Source organism: Moschus berezovskii, chromosome 8 (genome assembly GCF_049115385.1).
Source record: "Moschus berezovskii isolate FMDL1 chromosome 8, NW_MosBer_1.0, whole genome shotgun sequence".
Classification (NCBI taxonomy): Eukaryota; Metazoa; Chordata; class Mammalia; order Artiodactyla; family Moschidae; genus Moschus; species Moschus berezovskii.
The window spans coordinates 63,045,331-63,063,278 of NC_142467.1; the positions used below are offsets into that span (position 1 = coordinate 63,045,331).

The 17,948-nt window shown below is 46.2% G+C and overlaps 1 protein-coding gene across 1 annotated transcript in view; it reads left to right on the forward strand.

The window, feature by feature from the left end:
- The window catches only part of KLHL3 (kelch like family member 3), a 132,135-nt gene extending 126,473 nt beyond the window's left edge, over positions 1-5,662 (forward strand). The window contains exon 15 of the mRNA XM_055430784.2: positions 1,102-5,662. Coding sequence (XP_055286759.1) covers positions 1,102-1,130 — 29 coding nt within the window. The 3' untranslated portion in view covers positions 1,131-5,662. The remainder of the gene's footprint in view (positions 1-1,101) is intronic.
- The last annotated feature ends 12,286 nt before the right edge of the window (positions 5,663-17,948 follow it).

A 17,948-nucleotide genomic window follows, 5' to 3' on the forward strand; every position in this document is an offset into this window, starting at 1 on the left:
TGCCTTCAATGCAGGAGACCCCAGTTCAATTCCTGGATTGGGAAGATCCACTGGAGAAGGATTAGGCTACCCACTCCAGTATTCTTGGGCTTCCCTTGTGGCTCAGCTGGTAAAGAATCTGTCAGCAATGAGGGAGACCTGGGTTTGATCCCTGGCTTGGGAAAATCCCCTGGAGAAGGGAAAGGCTACCCACTCCTGTATTCTGGCCTGGAGAATTCCATGGGGTTGCAAAGAGTCAGACACAACTGAGCGACTTTCACTTTTACGTTCAGTTGCTGCTGCTAAGTCACTTCAGTCGTGTCCGACTCTGTGTGACCCCATAGACGGCAGCCCATCAGGCTCCCCCGTCCCTGGGATTCTCCAGGCAAGAACACTGGAGTGGGTTGCCATTTCCTTCTCCAATGTGTGAAAGTGAAAAGGGAAAGTGAAGTCGCTCAGTCGTGTCCGACCCTTAGCGACCCCACGGACTGCAGCCTACCAGGCTCCTCCGTCCATGGGATTTTCTAGGCAAGAGTACTGGAGTGGTTTGCCATTGCCTTCTTCATTACATTCAGTTAGATGACCTTAAATATGTGGGAATGGAGCCTAAACAGATACATGGACTTATCTGAAGCCACAATGCAGCTTGAGTGGTGGCAGAGCTAGGATGGGAATTTACTGTTCTTACTGCCATGAAGTCAGTCCATTGTTCTTTCCAGTTCATTTCCATGTCTGCTAAAAGGGGACATGACTCACTCATCACTTCTCTTAAAGTGATACAAACTTAGAGCTGTGAGGTTTCCAGTGAGGGTGCTGAGTGCTGGAAAGAGGAGTCATTACAGTATGAGATGAATTGGTGTGATGATGCGAGGTGAGACCTCTCATCTGTGGCGTTGAGGGACTGTGCTTTATGTTTAAGCATCTTGTGGGGACTTAGCTGTTACAGCAGGAAGCAGCCGGCTGCTGACAACCTGAGTCCACATGCCCTTCAGTGTTTCAGTATAAGTCGTGCCCATTTCCCTTGACTGTGGCTTGGGATGTCGTTCATGAACTCCTTGAGACTCTGAATAAGTTTGCAGAAACTATTAATATTATGGTAACTTTCTCCCCCTTTCATTTTAGGTGTTGCTGTGATTCACAAGCCCTTGTGACCCCAACTCCCACTGCCAGGAGGTGGAGGAAGGCAGGGGTGCTGCCTGTGACTCAGCGCAGCAGGACCACACTGGTTGGATGCCACTCGCTGCTGGGGTCTGCAGTAGGGCGGGAACTGCCCTTCTCCAACTTGGCAGTATTGTCTGGGTGGGAAGACAGTGATTGACCCCTGGCTCCCATGAGGTGTTTTGTCCCCTGCCCTGAGCAGTGGGTTCCTGATAGTTCTGGCTGCACCTTTGAGCATTGTGTGTGTGTGTGTGTCTGTTTCTATAGGGGTATTAGAGAAGCTGGAACTTGTGTGTGTGTGTGTGTAGGGGTGTGTGTGTGTGTACATGCGTGCGCAGAACGTTTTGCTTCACTAAGTTGGGGGATGATGACGGTCTCCATTTCTGTACTACTGATCCTTCTGCTATGCTAAAAAACAAGTCACAGAAACCTCTCTTCTGGATTGGCCCATGGGGACCTTGGGACTGCTAAAGCTGCTGTCTACTGGAAGTGCAGTTGGACACACTGGGAATGTCCAGAAATGACCAGGCCCATGTACCAGCCTAGACCACTGGCCCTGTCTAAGGAAGAGTGGGGCTTTCCTGAAGCTGCCCCGTGTCCTCCTAGTGCTAGAACCAGGACCATGGGTTCCCCAGCCCCTCGGCTGGGTGTTCTCCCTTCACCTCTTCTCCCAGGAGTTCTCGTCAGAACTGCCTGGTCTCCGGGCCCCTGGTCTTTGATGTAATGGATTCCAAGTTTGGGAGATTTTGTGTCTCTTCAGCTGAGAAAACTAGCTGTTCAGTGAAGCACTGAAAAACACACTGGAGAAAAAAATACATGGGAAACAAAAGCAACAAAACTAAGTGTTAGGGCTTTGGTCCTTGCCTATAGTGGTCTCAGAGAAGACCCTACTTCTGGGTTTTCCCGGGATAGGACAGCCTCTGTTTATACTTATTATCCAGGTTTAATTATTCAGAGCATCCCATTTTACTCTCATAAGTGTTCTGGTTTGGTGGTGAAGTAAAAGGTCACCCTACCTCCAAACCCAAAGATAGGTTTTTCCTTGCACTGGATGGAGTCATGTGTGAATCACATGGACATGGATGACTTTGAAGGGGTGTACTGGCTGGCCCTGGCCCTCAGCAGTCTGTGATGAGCCTGTCTGACACCCTTGTCCTCCTTTCCTTGTACTCCCCCCATTCCAGGCCTCTACCATCTCTCCAACCCTCAGAAATCCCACTTCTTGCTTCCGTGAGGGAGGACATGGTGGTAGGCCCTGGATGTGTGATGTCTCTCAGGAATACTTGCATTTTGAGAGGAGCTTGATGAAAGTTTTGCTAATTCACAGGTAAAAATGATTAATGACAGAACTTTAGGCATCTGGAGAGGGGTATTTGAGGGTGCACAGACTCACTTGCGTTAAAAAAAAAAAGAACCTGAAAGCTGTACTGTTCCTGAACTAGCAAGTTGCTTAAATTGGAATTTCCAGCATAAGGAGGGGAGATCTTATGTCTGGAGCAACCTCACAACTTGGGGACTGGGATTTACCCTCCCTGTTGTCAGGGTCTACCCTTAGGGAGCCAAGGAGCTTTATAAACCCTGACGTTGGACTTCTGATACAACTGGGCCGCTTCCAAGCAGATTTTGCAGGAGGCTGGCATTCTTTCCACTTCTCCCCAAGTTAGAAACCCAGGACTCTCCCCAGCGAGTTGGCCATTCTGTGTATTTACTGTATATTTATTGTGCACGAACCACTCAACTCTCTTGAGGGGGAAACATCTGCTTCTGACGTTGAGCAGATATTATATCAGTGAGATGTTTGGAGAACACCAAGACACCCAGGGTCTTTAGCAGCCTTGGGAAGAGGCTGAAATATGCAGCTTTGATGAACCTAGAAGAACATTTCCAAAGATCCAAAGAGATCAAGACATGCTGTTAGCTGGGTGTTCCGCCCTTACCTGGCACGGAGGTGGCCGTGGTTTCAGAGCTCTGCTTGACTCTGGATCGGAAGCTGAAGGAATGTGCTTTCTGTTCCAAGGTTTGGGACTTTGTTTCAGGGTGTGTCTGTGTGTGTGTGTTGGTGATAAGGTTGGGGGTTGGGGTCTGATGCGTGCCGTCACACAGCTCCTGATTTCAGATGAAACGTGAAGTACCCCCCAACACTTAGAAGCTGAACTTTCATGCTTATCATGCTTGTATAGGGGAGGCCACTGTTCATGGTCATCTTCCCAGAGAGGGTCCCCTCCAAGAGAGCTAGCCAGTGTGTTTTCTGCTTTTGGATTTTTGCTGTTGGCCCCTTCTTACGTCTCCCTGCCCAGGAAGTGCTGCCCCTGTTGGCAGTGTTCTGAGGCTGTGTTCATTTCACCTCCATGCATCCTTTCTCACGGGGACTAGAACACTGGTACGTCATCACCAAAAAGCCAATGTGCTGTATCTGCCCTCAGATGCCATCCAAAACTAGCTCTCCCTTTACCACCATATGATTTTTTCCCTACAGTGGGCACAACAGACTTATTTTCAAGTCTGTGCTGGTCATGTGGTAGGTGAGCCCCCCATACCCCTATTCTGATGGCCACAACTGCTTGTGAATGCCGCTTTGCCAGTGGTGTATCTGAAGTCCGATCACAGTGATGAAATGGAATTGCAGCCCAAGGTTAGAAGCAGCTTAGACTCTGCTTGGATACTGATTTGGACAACAGAGAAGTCAGACTCTGAATTCCAAAGTTATTTCTCTTAAGTACCCAATGGCATCTCTCCATCTAAAAAGTTGCAGTATTATGCAAATGAAAGTGACCTCATTTTCTGCTATGCAATAAGAATACTTAATTCTTTTTGTGACAAACCAGTTGCAATATCCCCTAAGATGCTTTCTGAGCTGTCTTACTTTGATATCTGTTGTGTAATGTTTGTATCTTCCTGAGCCAGATGCTTTCAAAGATTGCCTTTTTATAAAACTGAAGCTATAGCTTTCAGGCTAAAATTTTAATGTAGATATTTTTATAAAATAATTTTTCACAATATTTGAATTGCTTTTTATTATCCATGATAATGAAATGTTATGTTCTATTGTGTCATTCACTCGAACATCATTCATGCCTGTAGGTATTTTCCCTTTGTTTCTCTCCTTACCCAAACTGATTTTTCAGTAGCTCCAGGCTGACTTGGAGGCTTCTTTCTTACACAACATGCAAGGGAGATTGCTAAAAAAACACACAAATCACTGGTGTTTCTTCAGTTGTTTAGGGTCTAACATTAAGACTGACGCAGCACTTACCCATCTATGATGCCTGTCTGCTTTTTCTGGAGACAGGCTTTCAGCAGGAATGAGGCAGGGTGAGTCTGGTTGGCCCATCTCCTGGCATCTCTCACAGTCTGGCCTGGAGTCTGGCATGGAGAAGCCCAGGGAAAGGCCTGCCCTTCAGCATATACTCCAAGGAGGTTCTAGGTCCAGCTGACTAGTCTTCATTCTTTCCTATCTCTTTGTTCTTTAGAGCTTCAGGCCTAAGCCTTTTGCTGCTGGATGATGTATGTCTCTTGAGAAAGCATCTTGTCAAGGAACTTGAAAAGAGTGGTCATGGTCCCTGCTAAGAATGTGATCACCATGTGCTTTGCAGATGTTCATACTGTACTTACAACTTACTTGTCGATTGAGCTGTGTCTACACTCCAGGCTCTATTTTGTGTATTTATCTGCCAACTAGTCTCATTTAAAGAATCTTTATTGTTTTTGGGACAGGTGCCATTTGACTTGCCTCTGCGCTCCCTGTTCGTACCTTGATGGATCTAGTTGGGAAGCTGAGCAAACTCATAATCCAATTAGCTGGAGTTTTTCTGTTTGCCTAGAGAAGCGAGGAGGTTAGAATGTATTTTTTTTTTTTAAGTTTTTGCACTATTTAGAGCCCTAAGCCCCTCATGTTCAGCCGTGCTGTGTTATCTGTTGACCAAGCAGGAGAGCTCACAGCACCTCTGACATTTGGGAGTGTCAGAGGCCTCTTCCGTAGTGGATAATCACAACCTCAGAGCCCCTATGCAGCCCTTGTCATGGGGCTCGTGACTTACAGATTCGGCATTGGCCAATTCAGCCTGGGACCGGAGCATTTGGAGCAACAAAGTGCCCTGGTGCTGCGTTCTCACCTTTGGCTATGAGATTTCAAATTATTTTACCCCCCTTTCAGTGGCAATAAGAACCTTTGTTGGACTTCTTGCTTAATTCGTATATAATGTGTAAAATACTTTCTTTGAAAGCAAATTCAAGGCACTGAATCTGTATGTCTGTGTGGGTGCTGTGTCCGTGTGACTGTCCATTGGCAGGCAGACTTGATCCCTGACGCCCTGTACACCACACTGCATGAGTCAGGTCCTTGATCGTGTGTTCTCTGCTTGGATGGTAGGAACCACAGAGCTTGTGAAAGAACACTTGTCAACTGCTCCATCGGTTACAGCGCTAGCTGAGGAAGACAATTCCTCACATGTATTCTTTTAACAGGACTCGTGTTCTAGTTTCCTGTAATTTATGTTCCTTTAATTTTAATAAAAGCTGAACTGTGAGAACCTTTCTCGGTATTTCGTTTCTGTCACCCAGCCTCTCTACCCTGTCTCAGACATGAAAAGGACAGACCCACTCCTGCGTGCTTTCAGTTAAAAATTATTTTTTCTTCAAGATGTACTAGACAGAGTCTGGGTTCCTTTGGTGCCTATTGTCTGCACAGTGCCAGATCCATGACGCGCTTCAGTGAGGCCTGGAGAGGCCAGTCCCCTCAGTGGGTATTCACGGTCATGTGGACAACGCCTGGTGATCACTGAGAGGTGAGTGAAATGGTGTCAGGCACCAGAGGAGGAAGCAGAGATTTGGCTATAAATAAACACTGATTTTTTTTTTTAAGTTTGTTACAAGAACTAGAGATTGTATAGATATTTTGTTATGTTTGAATCATTACAAATGCAAATATACTTTATCAACTATACACAGCTGTTTATTAAATATATTGACTTATAAAATATCAACACACATGAAATAATAGTCATAGCTAACATTTACTGAGTATTTGCTATGTGCCAGCACGACTGAGTGACTTCACTTTCACTTTTCACTTTCATGCATTGGAGAAGGAAATGGCAACCCACTCCAGTGTTCTTGCCTGGAGGATCCCAGGGACGGGGGAGCCTGGTGGGCTGCCATCTATGGGGTCACACAGAGCCGGACACGGCTGAAGCGACTTAGCAGCAGCAGCAGCACTTTTCTAAGTACTTTGCTTTTATCCATAGATTTAATCCTCATCATGGTCTTCTGAGTTGCTATTATTATCTTCGTTTTACAGATAAAGATGTGAGATGCAGAGGGGCTAGACAACCGCCTGAGGTAGCAGTTCTGCAGGATATTGGTCACTCTCCCGAGCTGTGTCCTTAGTCTTCTCGCTCCAGCTGTGAGGAGGGGAGGAGGGTGTGCTGAGGAGCACCAAGGAGAGGGAGGCCCCAGGGGTCCCTGGGGAAATACAAACTCGGCGCAAGAAAAATACTGCAGCCCGAGTTTTCAGTCATTTGGACCAACAGTGTCCCAGTGTCACATTAATGGCGAATAATCACGTTTGTTACTCTAGTGACAATGGCACTGACCACTGTTGACTGTATCCATCCTTGGACAGAAGCCTAGAGAGGTGAATCTAGTTGTCTGAGGGTGTGTTATAAGTGAGTAGGGGCGCAGACCCAGATGGAAGCTATTTTGGTCCACAACTGAGTTTGAGAATCAGGCTGAGAAGAGGGCTTAGGATGTGCTTGTTTCCATCATCATAGTGGTGAGCATTTATTGTACGTTTGCGTAGCAGCAGGTCCTGGACTTTAATGCCCACAGCACCTCATAGAGAGGAGTGATGCTCAAGTCACAGGATCGCAGGGGCTAGTTAAGTGGCCTGCAGTCAGACAGAACCTTGAGAAGTGATGCAGACCCTGTCCTCCTGCTAGGCTGCTTGTGGTGCGGTGGCACCCTTGATCCCAGTGGGCTGTACCTTATGTGAGCCTCCTAGAGTGAGGAAGTTGCCAACATCCGGTCCTCCAGGGCCATCAGGGAGGCAGAGCCGTGTGCCAGCCTGTCGTGGAACCACCTCTCAGGGCCTTGTCACCTCTGCTGAAGAGGATCCTGGGGAGGGACAGATGAGCAAATGAGCGCTAGTTGGAGCACACACACTTTTCCCTCCCGTTGACCCTTTGACCTGGTTTCTTCTTATCCAGAAGTTCCAGAGTGAAGTCATATTTGGTGGCTTTTCTACCAACTTATTCTTCTACAATTTACAAATAGGGTCTTTCGACCCTACCTAGCTAGTTTATTTTAATACAAAATCTGTTGTTTCTGTCTGCCTTCTGAGATTTTCACTGAGTGGCCTGCGTCCCCTACTGACCACTCCCTTCTGCCCAGGCAACTTTCCCCAGAAAGTTCTATATCAAGGCCTATGGAGGGGGGGCACCTGGCTGAGACTCTGGACATCATCCAGTCCAGCCCCTGTGTTTGCAGAAGAGGAGCCTGGGGCTTAGAGCTGTAGACTGGCCTGAGCTCCTGTGGCAGAGCCAGGTACCCCAGGGTTCCAGAGAGGCTACAGGGCCGTGCCTGCCCACCTGTACCTGAGGAGGCTCTGGGGCTGAGAAAAGGCAGTGACTGCAGGCTTGAGGGCCACCGCCCTCTCTGGGTTAGGAGAGAGGAGAGGTAGGTGGTCCTGTCATGGCAGGCCTGGTCTTTCTGAGATTCCTGCCCTGTGGTCACTCCAGCTTCAAGGCTTGTTCCAGTTGCTCTCTCAGCTGTCTGTGTCCTTCACTAGCTGCAGATGGGAGGAAGCCCTGCAAGGGGATGTTCCCTGCAGGTGGCTGTGTGGCCTGCAGGAAACCCCTTCCCCCTCTCTGGGACTCAGTTCCATATCTATTATCAGAGGGCTCTTATGTCCTTAGGAGCATTTACTCTACTTGCAGGGTCTTGTTCTTGCTCCAACTTGACTGGGGAGGAGATGAAACTCAGAGAGGCCAAGCTACAGTGGGGAGCTAGGATCTGAACCCATATCTTCCATGGAAGTAGTTTTGGAAGACACTGCTGAATGTGTATTTAGGCTCTTAGGCCACTGGACCCTGCCAAACACATGCATCAAGACTGTTTGTTGAGTCTTCTAACTGTAAGTTTTATAAGGACTGGAAATGTTGGCTTTAGACCTCTTTCCTTCTCTGTTTTCTTTCCCTTCCCATTCCCAGTTCCCAGCTGCCTCTGAGAACACCCCCACCCCATCTTTCCCAGTGTGGGGGATCTTTCATTCTCCTTTCACAGAATGTTTACAAACATTTATTCATTCAACAGAAATACATTCAGCACATTGTGTTGGCTACTTGAGATACAACTGCCAACAAAGCAGGAGGTCCCTGAGGACTGGAGGTTGGAGTTGTGTAAGGGACACAGTTGGTAAACAGCAGGTACAGTGTGGTGTGCTAGTCGGGGGGCAGGCAGAGAAACCTGCTCACCCAGAGAGAGACAAGCTCATAGAGACCTAGGGAAAGGGTGTAAGAGTCACACAAAGGAAGAGAGAGAGAGACCAAGAGAGAGACGGAGACACACAGGTGGAAACGGAGACAGAACCACAGTGAGTGAGATGCATGCACACTGCCAGAGGAGATGCCGTTTGTATAGAAACACATAGGCAAGCCAGACAGAGCCAGCGTCATTTCTTAAAGTGACAGGAGACACGTCAGTCTGGAGCTTCATATCAGAAGCTTCTGAGTCTGGAGACATGAGTTCAAATGTCGTCTTGGTCAGGTGGTCTTGTGGTTAAGAGCCAGTCTCTTTGCCTCTTAGCAGCATGCCCTCAACTGTAAGATATAGATGGTAGTACCACACTCAAGGTTCTGGGGAGATTGGGCCTGGCAGAGCAGCCTCTGCAATGAGAAACCCAATTTCTGCAGTGACAGCACAGAGAGCATCCTGACTGCGTGTGGTCACTGCACCAGGTATGATGGAGGGGAGGTAGACACAAGAGAGGATGAAGCTCTCTACCCTGAGTCTTGTTGGCTGGGGATGCACCCAGAGTTGAACTTCTGAAGGCGGTCCCCAAGGGAAACAAGCAGATGGGGCCTGCTTTCACCCGGCAGTCATGTGGCTTCTGTTTGGCACAACTGTTGTTTCAACTCCTTTTGTTTTCTCCTTTCCTCTGGGTGGTGATGGGGGCTTGTCTCATGAGTTTACTTCCTGCTCCAGGAGCAGAGCATCTCCCTGGATTTGATCCCACTGACTGCACAGAAAATGGGATTCAGTAGGCACCTGTGTAACCCTTTATTCCTAAGGAATTTCAAATGTGGTCTTATTTGATTCTCAAAAAAGGCCCAATGAAGTGGCCACAGCAGGTATTATTTTGGGCAACGTGTCTCTGCCCATTATATACAATGGTCACTTTCTCAGTGCAGTGGGTAGGGAATTTTAAACACTGCTTGGTGCCTGCACATAGTGGGTGATTTATTAGTGGTAGCAATTATTACTCTCATTTTTCTCTTTATACAGATAGGGGAAATGAGGCTAGAAACAGGTGAAGCAACTCTTCCAAATCCCCAATCAATTAAAGCTTGGACTTTATCACCCAAGACTGCGTTTGGCTCAGTGTAACAACAAAATGACAATAGTGGCTTTAACCAAAGAGTGGGTTCCCCCCCCCAGATAACCACAAGTCCAGAGATAGGCGTTCCAGGGCGGGATAAGCAGTTCCATGTTGTCATTGGGATGCCAGGTCCTTCTGCCTTTCTGCTCTTCCATCCTTAGCGTGTTGTAAGATAGGGGCTCCATAGCTCTTTTCATTGCTACTGCTGCTGCTGTCGCTTCTGTCGTGTCCGACTCTGTGCGACCCCATAGATGGCAGCCCACCAGGCTCCCACGTCCCAAGGATTCTCCAGACAAGAACAGTGGAGTGGGTTGCCATTTCCTTCTCCAATGTATGAAAGTGAAAAGTGAAAGTGAAGTCACTTAGTCGTGTCCGACTCTTTGCGACCCCATGGGCTGCAGCCTATCAGGCTCCTCTGCCCATGGGATTTTCCAGGCAAGAGTACTGGAGTGGGTTGCCATTGCCTTCTCTGTTTCATATCTGCAAAAGGCATTAAAAAAAAGAGAAGGGGAGGTAGAAGGTACAATACTCATAAAAGGAAAGTAAAGTTTTTCCAGAAACTCCTGATAGTGTTCTTCACAGCACCTGCAGCTGCAGGAGAGTTAGGGGAGGTGAATGCTTTTAACTGGGCACATTGCTGTTCCAGTCAAACTCAGGGTTCTGCCTGGGAGAAAGAAGGGTAGAATGGACATTGGGTAGATAATTGGCAGTGTTGGCCACAGTCAAAGCTCCTATTAACCAAGTGCCATGTGGCTCCTGCTCCAATGGTCAGTCTCCTTCGATCCAAAGCCTATGTCCTTTTGGTCCATTGTCCCGCAGTTATCTTGGCTGGACACTCAGCATGTGCAGGACCCTTGTCAGTGAAGGGCAGTGATGCTCCATGTGTGTTCAGCATCCACTGAGGGGGTGCAGAGCAGGGGCTCTGGGGCAGGGCTGGGTGGGGAAGGCTCCCTCTCCTGCCTCATATAGCTGGCTGCCTTGCTGCGTTGGCACTGAGGGCGAATATGCCTCTTGCAGAATGAAGTAGACATTCTGAACAATGGAGACCTTTAAGAGCCTGTCACCGAGGCTTTAGGGACAGCTCGTTTATCAGTCAAGGATGCTTTCCTGAAGCTCTGATTGAGGAGGCCTGTCATCTGCAAGATCTACGACCTTTATCTCAAGAATGACCCCTGTGTGCAGTGCCATAAATCTTGCTGGGCCACATACTGGGAGGTGGAGATGGGTGAGATTTGGTGTTGGCTTTTTGGAGGCACTTCCACAACTCCCTTGTCATCCTGCCCACACCCCCACCCACCGCAAGCTATCTTCACATTTAATGGTAGACCATTGAGTGGCGTCTGAGCCGTGCTAAACTGAAGGAGGTCAAGGAAATAATGTGCCAAGGGGCTGTCCTATGTCTCTTCTCACCAAGTGAGGCTTCTGCTTCACCCTGGCAGTGGCATGGGAGGGGGTTCTATCTGAGCTTGTGAGGGGCTTGGCCTCGCCCTGAACCTAGTGAGGGGGTTGTATGGCAGCGTGGAGAGGGCCGTAAAAGAACTGGATGATCTAGTTGCAAAGTAGAACTTGACAGGGTGGTACAGTGGTAAGAGCTAAGGCTCTAAGTTGGAGAGTGTGGGTTTAAACCCATGCCCACCAAACACTAGCCGGGGGACCCTGGTAATAAAACCAGGCCCAGGCCCAGGCCCTCTGAGGAGGAGGACATGGAGAGACAGGTTGGTACAGGCATTGCACCCCAGTCCTAAGGGAGCCTATACTCTTGGGAGCTAATAGTCCCCTTGAGGGCCTTCCTTTGGTCCTGGGCCTCATCTTCTCCTTCAAGCTGCACCCTGGATCTGGGAGGATGGTATCCGGAGGGGAAAAGCTGAGGGTACAGAGGACATTCCAAATTATTTTTCAGGCACAGATCCATCATTTTAATGTACCCCAGCCTCGTGTTTGAATGATTAACTAAGGAATGGTCTGTCCTAGTGCTTATAACTTCTGCAGCGCCCTGATAAGGCAACCCATAAAACCCTCTCCAGGCAGCTAGGAGATTTTATACATGTCCCAGAGTGGTCTGATTTCTAGCAGCATTTTTTTATGTGTGAACCTGGGAAAATGTTAGGCACCAGGATCCTGTGAATGCAGACTGGGCAGGGACTGGAGGGGCACCGTGGGGACTCAGGAGGCCCAGGCAGAGACAGTGGGGTGAGCAAGGGAACTGGGCTCTGCTGTGGTCTGAGTGCATAGTACAGGGATGCCCAGGGGCACTCCTGACTCTCGAGGGGCTTCAGTGGAGCCCTCCCCCTGCTGGCCTGGGGAGGGGGGCGCATGGGGCTCCGGTGCACTCTGTACCCTGTACAGGAGCTTCCCTTCCTGAGACTGTCCCTAGCTAGTCACTGCATCTTCTGGGCTGCTTTTGCACGTTCTATGTATTCAATATGTGTTTATTCATTCAGTGCACATTAATCGAGCTCTTCTTGGGTGTCAGGATTTACACCAGCTCTACAGATATGGGGGTAAATGAGAGGGTCTATGCCCATGTGGGGTTCATGTCTGGTCATGCAGACAAAGCAATAAAGAAGGGATTAGAGTCTGTGCGGTGCACATAAGGATGGGGTGAATAAAGGGGCCTATGGATGCACACAGGAGGGTCAGGGGCAGTGTCCTGGAGGAAGTGGTGGTCAGCTAAGGTTCTACTTTGAATGGATGATAGATGATAGCAAGGTTAGTGTGAGGGAGAGAGGAAGAAGTTATAGCAAGTGTAAGGACCCAGAGGCTACAGAGATAACCTTTTTGAGAAAACATAAGTTTTCAATATGTGTTTCAATATTTCATAGCTTCAACACAAGTACTTCAATATGGCTGGATCATAACACATGATGAGAATGTTAGGGAAGGATGAGTCTGGAGAGGTGGGTAGGAGCTGTGTCACAGGAGGACTTGAAACTATGGGGAGGAGGTAATTCTCTTTCTTGAGGTCAGTGGGAAAACACTGGAAGTGCCTAAACTTGGGTTTTCCCCCAAATATACTCCTGTATGCTGAGATATTCATTCAGAGTGTCACTTGTCCTGTTAGCTGTAACCCCCTTGAAGGAGAGATGGAAGCAGGAGGAGGAGAGGGATAAATTGAACCATAATGTGATTGCAACAGAGGCCTCAGCCATTCAGCTGGGGATCTCTGGAGCTGGGAGGATCTTTCAGTACTGCCTGGTGTTGACACAAGGGGACTACTTTTTGAATCTTTGCAAAAATCAATCATTGATCAAAAAGAAAAGGGCCAACTTGGCTTCATCAAAATTTAAAACTTTTGTCCTTCAAATGATACTATCAAGAAAGTGAAGAGAGAACCCAAAGAATGGGAGAAAATATTTCCAAATCAAATATATGCTAAGGATCTAACATCCAGAATATATAAAGAATTCTTACAACTCAACAAAAGAATCCTTACAACTCAAAAACAAGAGTCTGAAATGCAGTACTTGGGTGAAATCTCACAAATGACAGAATGATCTCTTTGTTTCCAAGGCAAACCATTCAATACCAGAGTAATCCAAGTCTATGCCCCAATTGCTAATGCTGAAGAAGTTGAAGTTGAATGGTTCTATGAAGAACTACAAGACCTTCTAGAACTAACACCAAAAATGGATGTCCTTTTCATTATAGGGGATTGGATTGCAAAAGTAGGAAGTCAAGAGATACCTGAAGTAATAGGCAAGTTTGGCCTTGGAGTACAGAATGAAGCAGGGAAAAGGCTAACAGAGTTTTGCCAAGAGAACGTACTGGTCATAGCAAACACCCTCTTCCGACAACGCAAGAGATGACTCTACACATGGACATCACCAGATGATCAATACCAAAATCAGATGGATTATATTCTTTGCAGTCAAAGGTGGAGAAGCTCTATACAGTCAGCAAAAACAAGACCAGGAGCTTACTGTGGCTCAGATTATGAACTCTTTACTGCAAAAAAATTCAGATTTAAATTGAAGAAAGTAGGCAAAAACCACTAGACCATTCAGGTATGACCTAAATCAAATCCCTTATGATTATACGGTTCCTCGCTGTAGCTCAGACAGTAAAGAATCTGCCTGCAATGTGGGAGACCTGGGTTTAATACCTGGGTCGGGAAGATCCCCTGGAGAAGGGAATGGCAACCCACTCCAGTATTCTTGCCTAGAGAATTCCATGGACAGAGAAGCCTGGTTGGCTACAGCCCATGGGATTGCAGAGAGTCGGACATGACTGAACGACTAACACTTACTTACTTATGATCATACAGTGGAAGGGAGAAATAAATTCAAGGGATTAGATCTGATAGACAGAGTACCTGAAGAAATATGGACAGAGGTTTGTAAAACTGTACAGGAGGTGGTGATCAAGACCATCCCCAAGAAAAAGAAATGAAAAAAGGCAAAATGGTTGTCTAAGGAAGCCTTACAAATAGCTGAGAAAGAAGAGAAGTGAAAAGAAAGGAGAAAAGGAAAGATATATCCATCTGAATGCAGAGTTCCAAAGAATAGTGAGGAGAGATAAGAACGCCTTCCTCGGTGATCAGTGCAAAGAAATACAGGAAAACAATAGAATGGAAAAGACTAGAGATCTCTTCAAGAAAATTAGAGATACCAAGGGAACATTTCATGCAAAGGTGGGCTAAATAAAGGACAGAAATGGTATGGACTTAATGGAAGCAGAAGATATTAAGAGGTGGCCACAATTAAGAGGTGGTACACAGAAGAACTATACAAAAAAGATCTTCATGACCCAGATAACCATGATGGTGTGACACTCACCTTGAGCCAGGCATCAGTGCAAAGTCAAGTGGGCCTTAGGAAGCATCACTATGAACAAAACTAGTGGAGGTGATGGAATTCCAATTGAGCTATTTCAAATCCTAAAAGATGATACTGTGAAAGTGTTACACTCAATATGCCAGCAAATTTGGAAAACTCAGCAGTGTCCACAGGACTGGAAAAGGTCAGTTTTCATTCCAATCCCAAAGAAAGGCAATACCAAGGAATGTTCAAACTACCACAAAATTGCACTCATCTCATATAGCAAAGTAATGAGCAAATTACTTCAAGCTAGGCTTCAACAGTATGTGAACCGAGAACTTCCAGGTGTTCAAGCTAGATTCAGAAAAGGCAGAGGAACCAGAGGTCAAATTGTCATCATCTGTTGGATCATAGGAAAAACAAGAGAATTCCAGAAAAACATTTACTTCATTGACCATGCTAAAGCCTTTGTGTGGATCACAACACACAAACTGTGGAAAATTCTTCAAGAGATGGGAATACCAGACCATCTGACCTGCCTCCTGAGAAACCTGTATGAAGGTCAAGAAGCAATAGTTAGAACTGGACATGGAACAACAGACTGGTTCCAGATTGGGAAAGGAGTACGTAAAAGCTATATATTGTCACTCCCTTCTTTAACTTATTTGCAGAGTACATCATGAGAAATGCTAGGCTGGATGAAGCACAAGTTGGAATCAGGATTGCCAGGAGAAATATCAATAACCTCAGATATGCAGATGATACCACCCTTATGGCAGAAAGCAAAGAGGAACTAAAGAGTCTCTTGATGAAAGTTAAAGAGGAGAGTGAAAACACCGGCTTAAAACTCAACATTCAGAAAACTAAGATCATGGCATCCGGTCCCATCACTTTATGGCAAATAGATGGGGAAACAATGGAAACAGTGACAGACTTTATTTTCTTGGGCTCCAAAATAACAGCAGATGGTGACTGCAGCCATGAAATTAAAAGACGCTTGCTCCTTGGAAGAAAAGTTATGACCAACCTAGACAACATATTAAAGCAGAGACATTACTTTGCCAACAAAGTTCCATCTAGTCAAAGCTATGGTTTTTCCATTAGTCATGTATAAATGTGAGAGTTGGACCAAAAAGAAAGCTGAGTGCCAAAGAACTGATGCTTTTGAACTGCGGTTTTGGAGAAGACTCTTGAGAGTCCCTTGGACAGTAAGGAGATCAAACCAGTCAAACCTAAAGGAAATCAATCTTGAATATTTATTGGAATGACTGATCCTGAAGTTGAAGCTCCAATACTTTGGCCACCTGATGTGAAGAACTGACTCATTGGAAAAGACTCTGCTGGGAAAGGTTGAAGGCAAAAGGAGAAGGGGATGACAGAAAACGAGATGGTTGGATGACATCACTGATCCGATGGACATGATTTTGAGCAAGCTCTGGGAGTTGGTAATGGATAGGGAAGCCTGTCATTCTACAGTCCACGGGGTCGCAAAGAGTCGGACATGATTGATTGACTGAACTGAACAACTAAACAATGAAAAGTAAAAGAACCAAATTTAAAGATGAGCAAAAGATTTGAATAGACAGTTCTTCAAAAACATAAACTAATGACCAATAAGCACATGAAAGGATGCTAGGCATCATTAGCCATCAATGCAGATAAAAAACAGTGAGATACCACTTCACACTCACTAGCAGAGCAATTGGAATCCTCATACATTGCTGGTGGGAATGTAAAATGGTGTAGCCTCATTTCAAAATAGTCTGGTAGTTCCTCAAAATGTTAAACATCAAGTTAACACATGACCTAGCAATTTTACTCCCTGGTATATAGAGAACTGAAAACATGTCTACACAAAAACTTGTACAAAAACGTTCATAGCAGCTTTACTCCTAATAGCCAAAAAATGGAAACCTAAATCTCCATTAGCTGATGAATGGATCAATACCAAAAGGAATGAAGGTCTGAGACATGTTATGACATGTGTGAACCCTGAAAACATTTGCTAAGTGAAGGCCATATGTTATATAGTTTCATTTATATGAAATGTTCAAGATAGGCAGTTCTATAGTGACAGAAACTAGATCAATGGTTGTGAGAGTTGGGGGATAGGAGAAAGGGAATGGCTGCTAATGGGCATGAGATATCTGGGGTATTTTTGAGGAAATGGAAAGTTCTGGAATTAGTGATGATGGCTATACAATTTTGTGAATATATGAAACCCCACTAATTTGTACTTTAAAAGGGCAAGTTTTTATGGAATGTGAATTATAACACATTGAAAAAGGTCATTTTATATGCGTACTCTCACCTCCCACCCCTGCAGGTGGTATAACCTTGGCAGCTCCCCTGGGCAGACAGCAATTTCTGGGGAGGAGTTTGGCTGTGAGCCATTAACACAGGACACTCTAGGAGGCTGGGGGTATGAATGCCTCCAGGGAGTGGGGTTATGCACCAGTGTGTCCTACAGGAGTGGAAGTGGCACAGAGCTTTTTTTTCGCATATGACCTTCATGACAACCCCTAGAGACAGGCATCATTATCCACGCTTTTCAGTTTAAGCTGAAAGAGTTTAAACCACTGGCACAGGGTCTCCATAACTAGTGAAAATCTGCACAGGATTGTGACTTCACATCTATCTGAAGCTGAAGACCATGTTCTTTGCTATGATTTTCTGCTGTTTTGTGCTCACTTATTCACAGATTTGTTTCTGAAAAATTAATTGGTTTGAAAGCAGGGACCAGATCTGTATGTGTCTGCAGCAGCCAGTACAGGGCATCGAAAAGGTGCTCAGAAATGTTTGTTAAACTGAAGTAAGGCGTTCCCTTCTCAACGACTTAAAGATGCCAGACCATGCTACTGTTCAGGGAAGGCAGTTTTCTCCAGGTTACAGGAAAAAATGAATGTCAAGAACAGGATTTCTTCATTGTTAATCCTTTCTCTTGGATGCAAATTTTTGCTCACACATTGACAACTTGTTTGTATTGTATAAAATCTAGTACTAGAAGGAATGTTATTTATCAAAAAATTATAGGCTCATCTTCATCAATATTTTAGTTTCCTGTCGGATGCTCCCATACCTAAACACATTCCCTTGAAAATGTGGGGAGGGTTATGGATTTCAACAAATTGAAGTCAGGGCTGATGGAGATGCAGTTTGACTTTTGTTTCCCCTAGGCTTCCCCATGAAGCTGCTTCCTGGAGGCTGATGGAGGATCGGGGACATTATCCTCGACATGTGCGCCACCCATGCTGGCTCTCAGACCCACTGCTGAGGCCCCAAGTCACTGCCTCTTGGATCCACCCTGGCTGGGGTGGGTGGGTGTCAACAGGTGCAACTGGGCTGCCTTTGGTAGATTTTTTCTCCCTATGGAGGAGATTAGGAGAAGGTACCTGGAGCATGGGGGGATGAGGGGAGGTAAACTGGGAGACAGTATAAGAACCTGGAGAGAGACTAGGTGA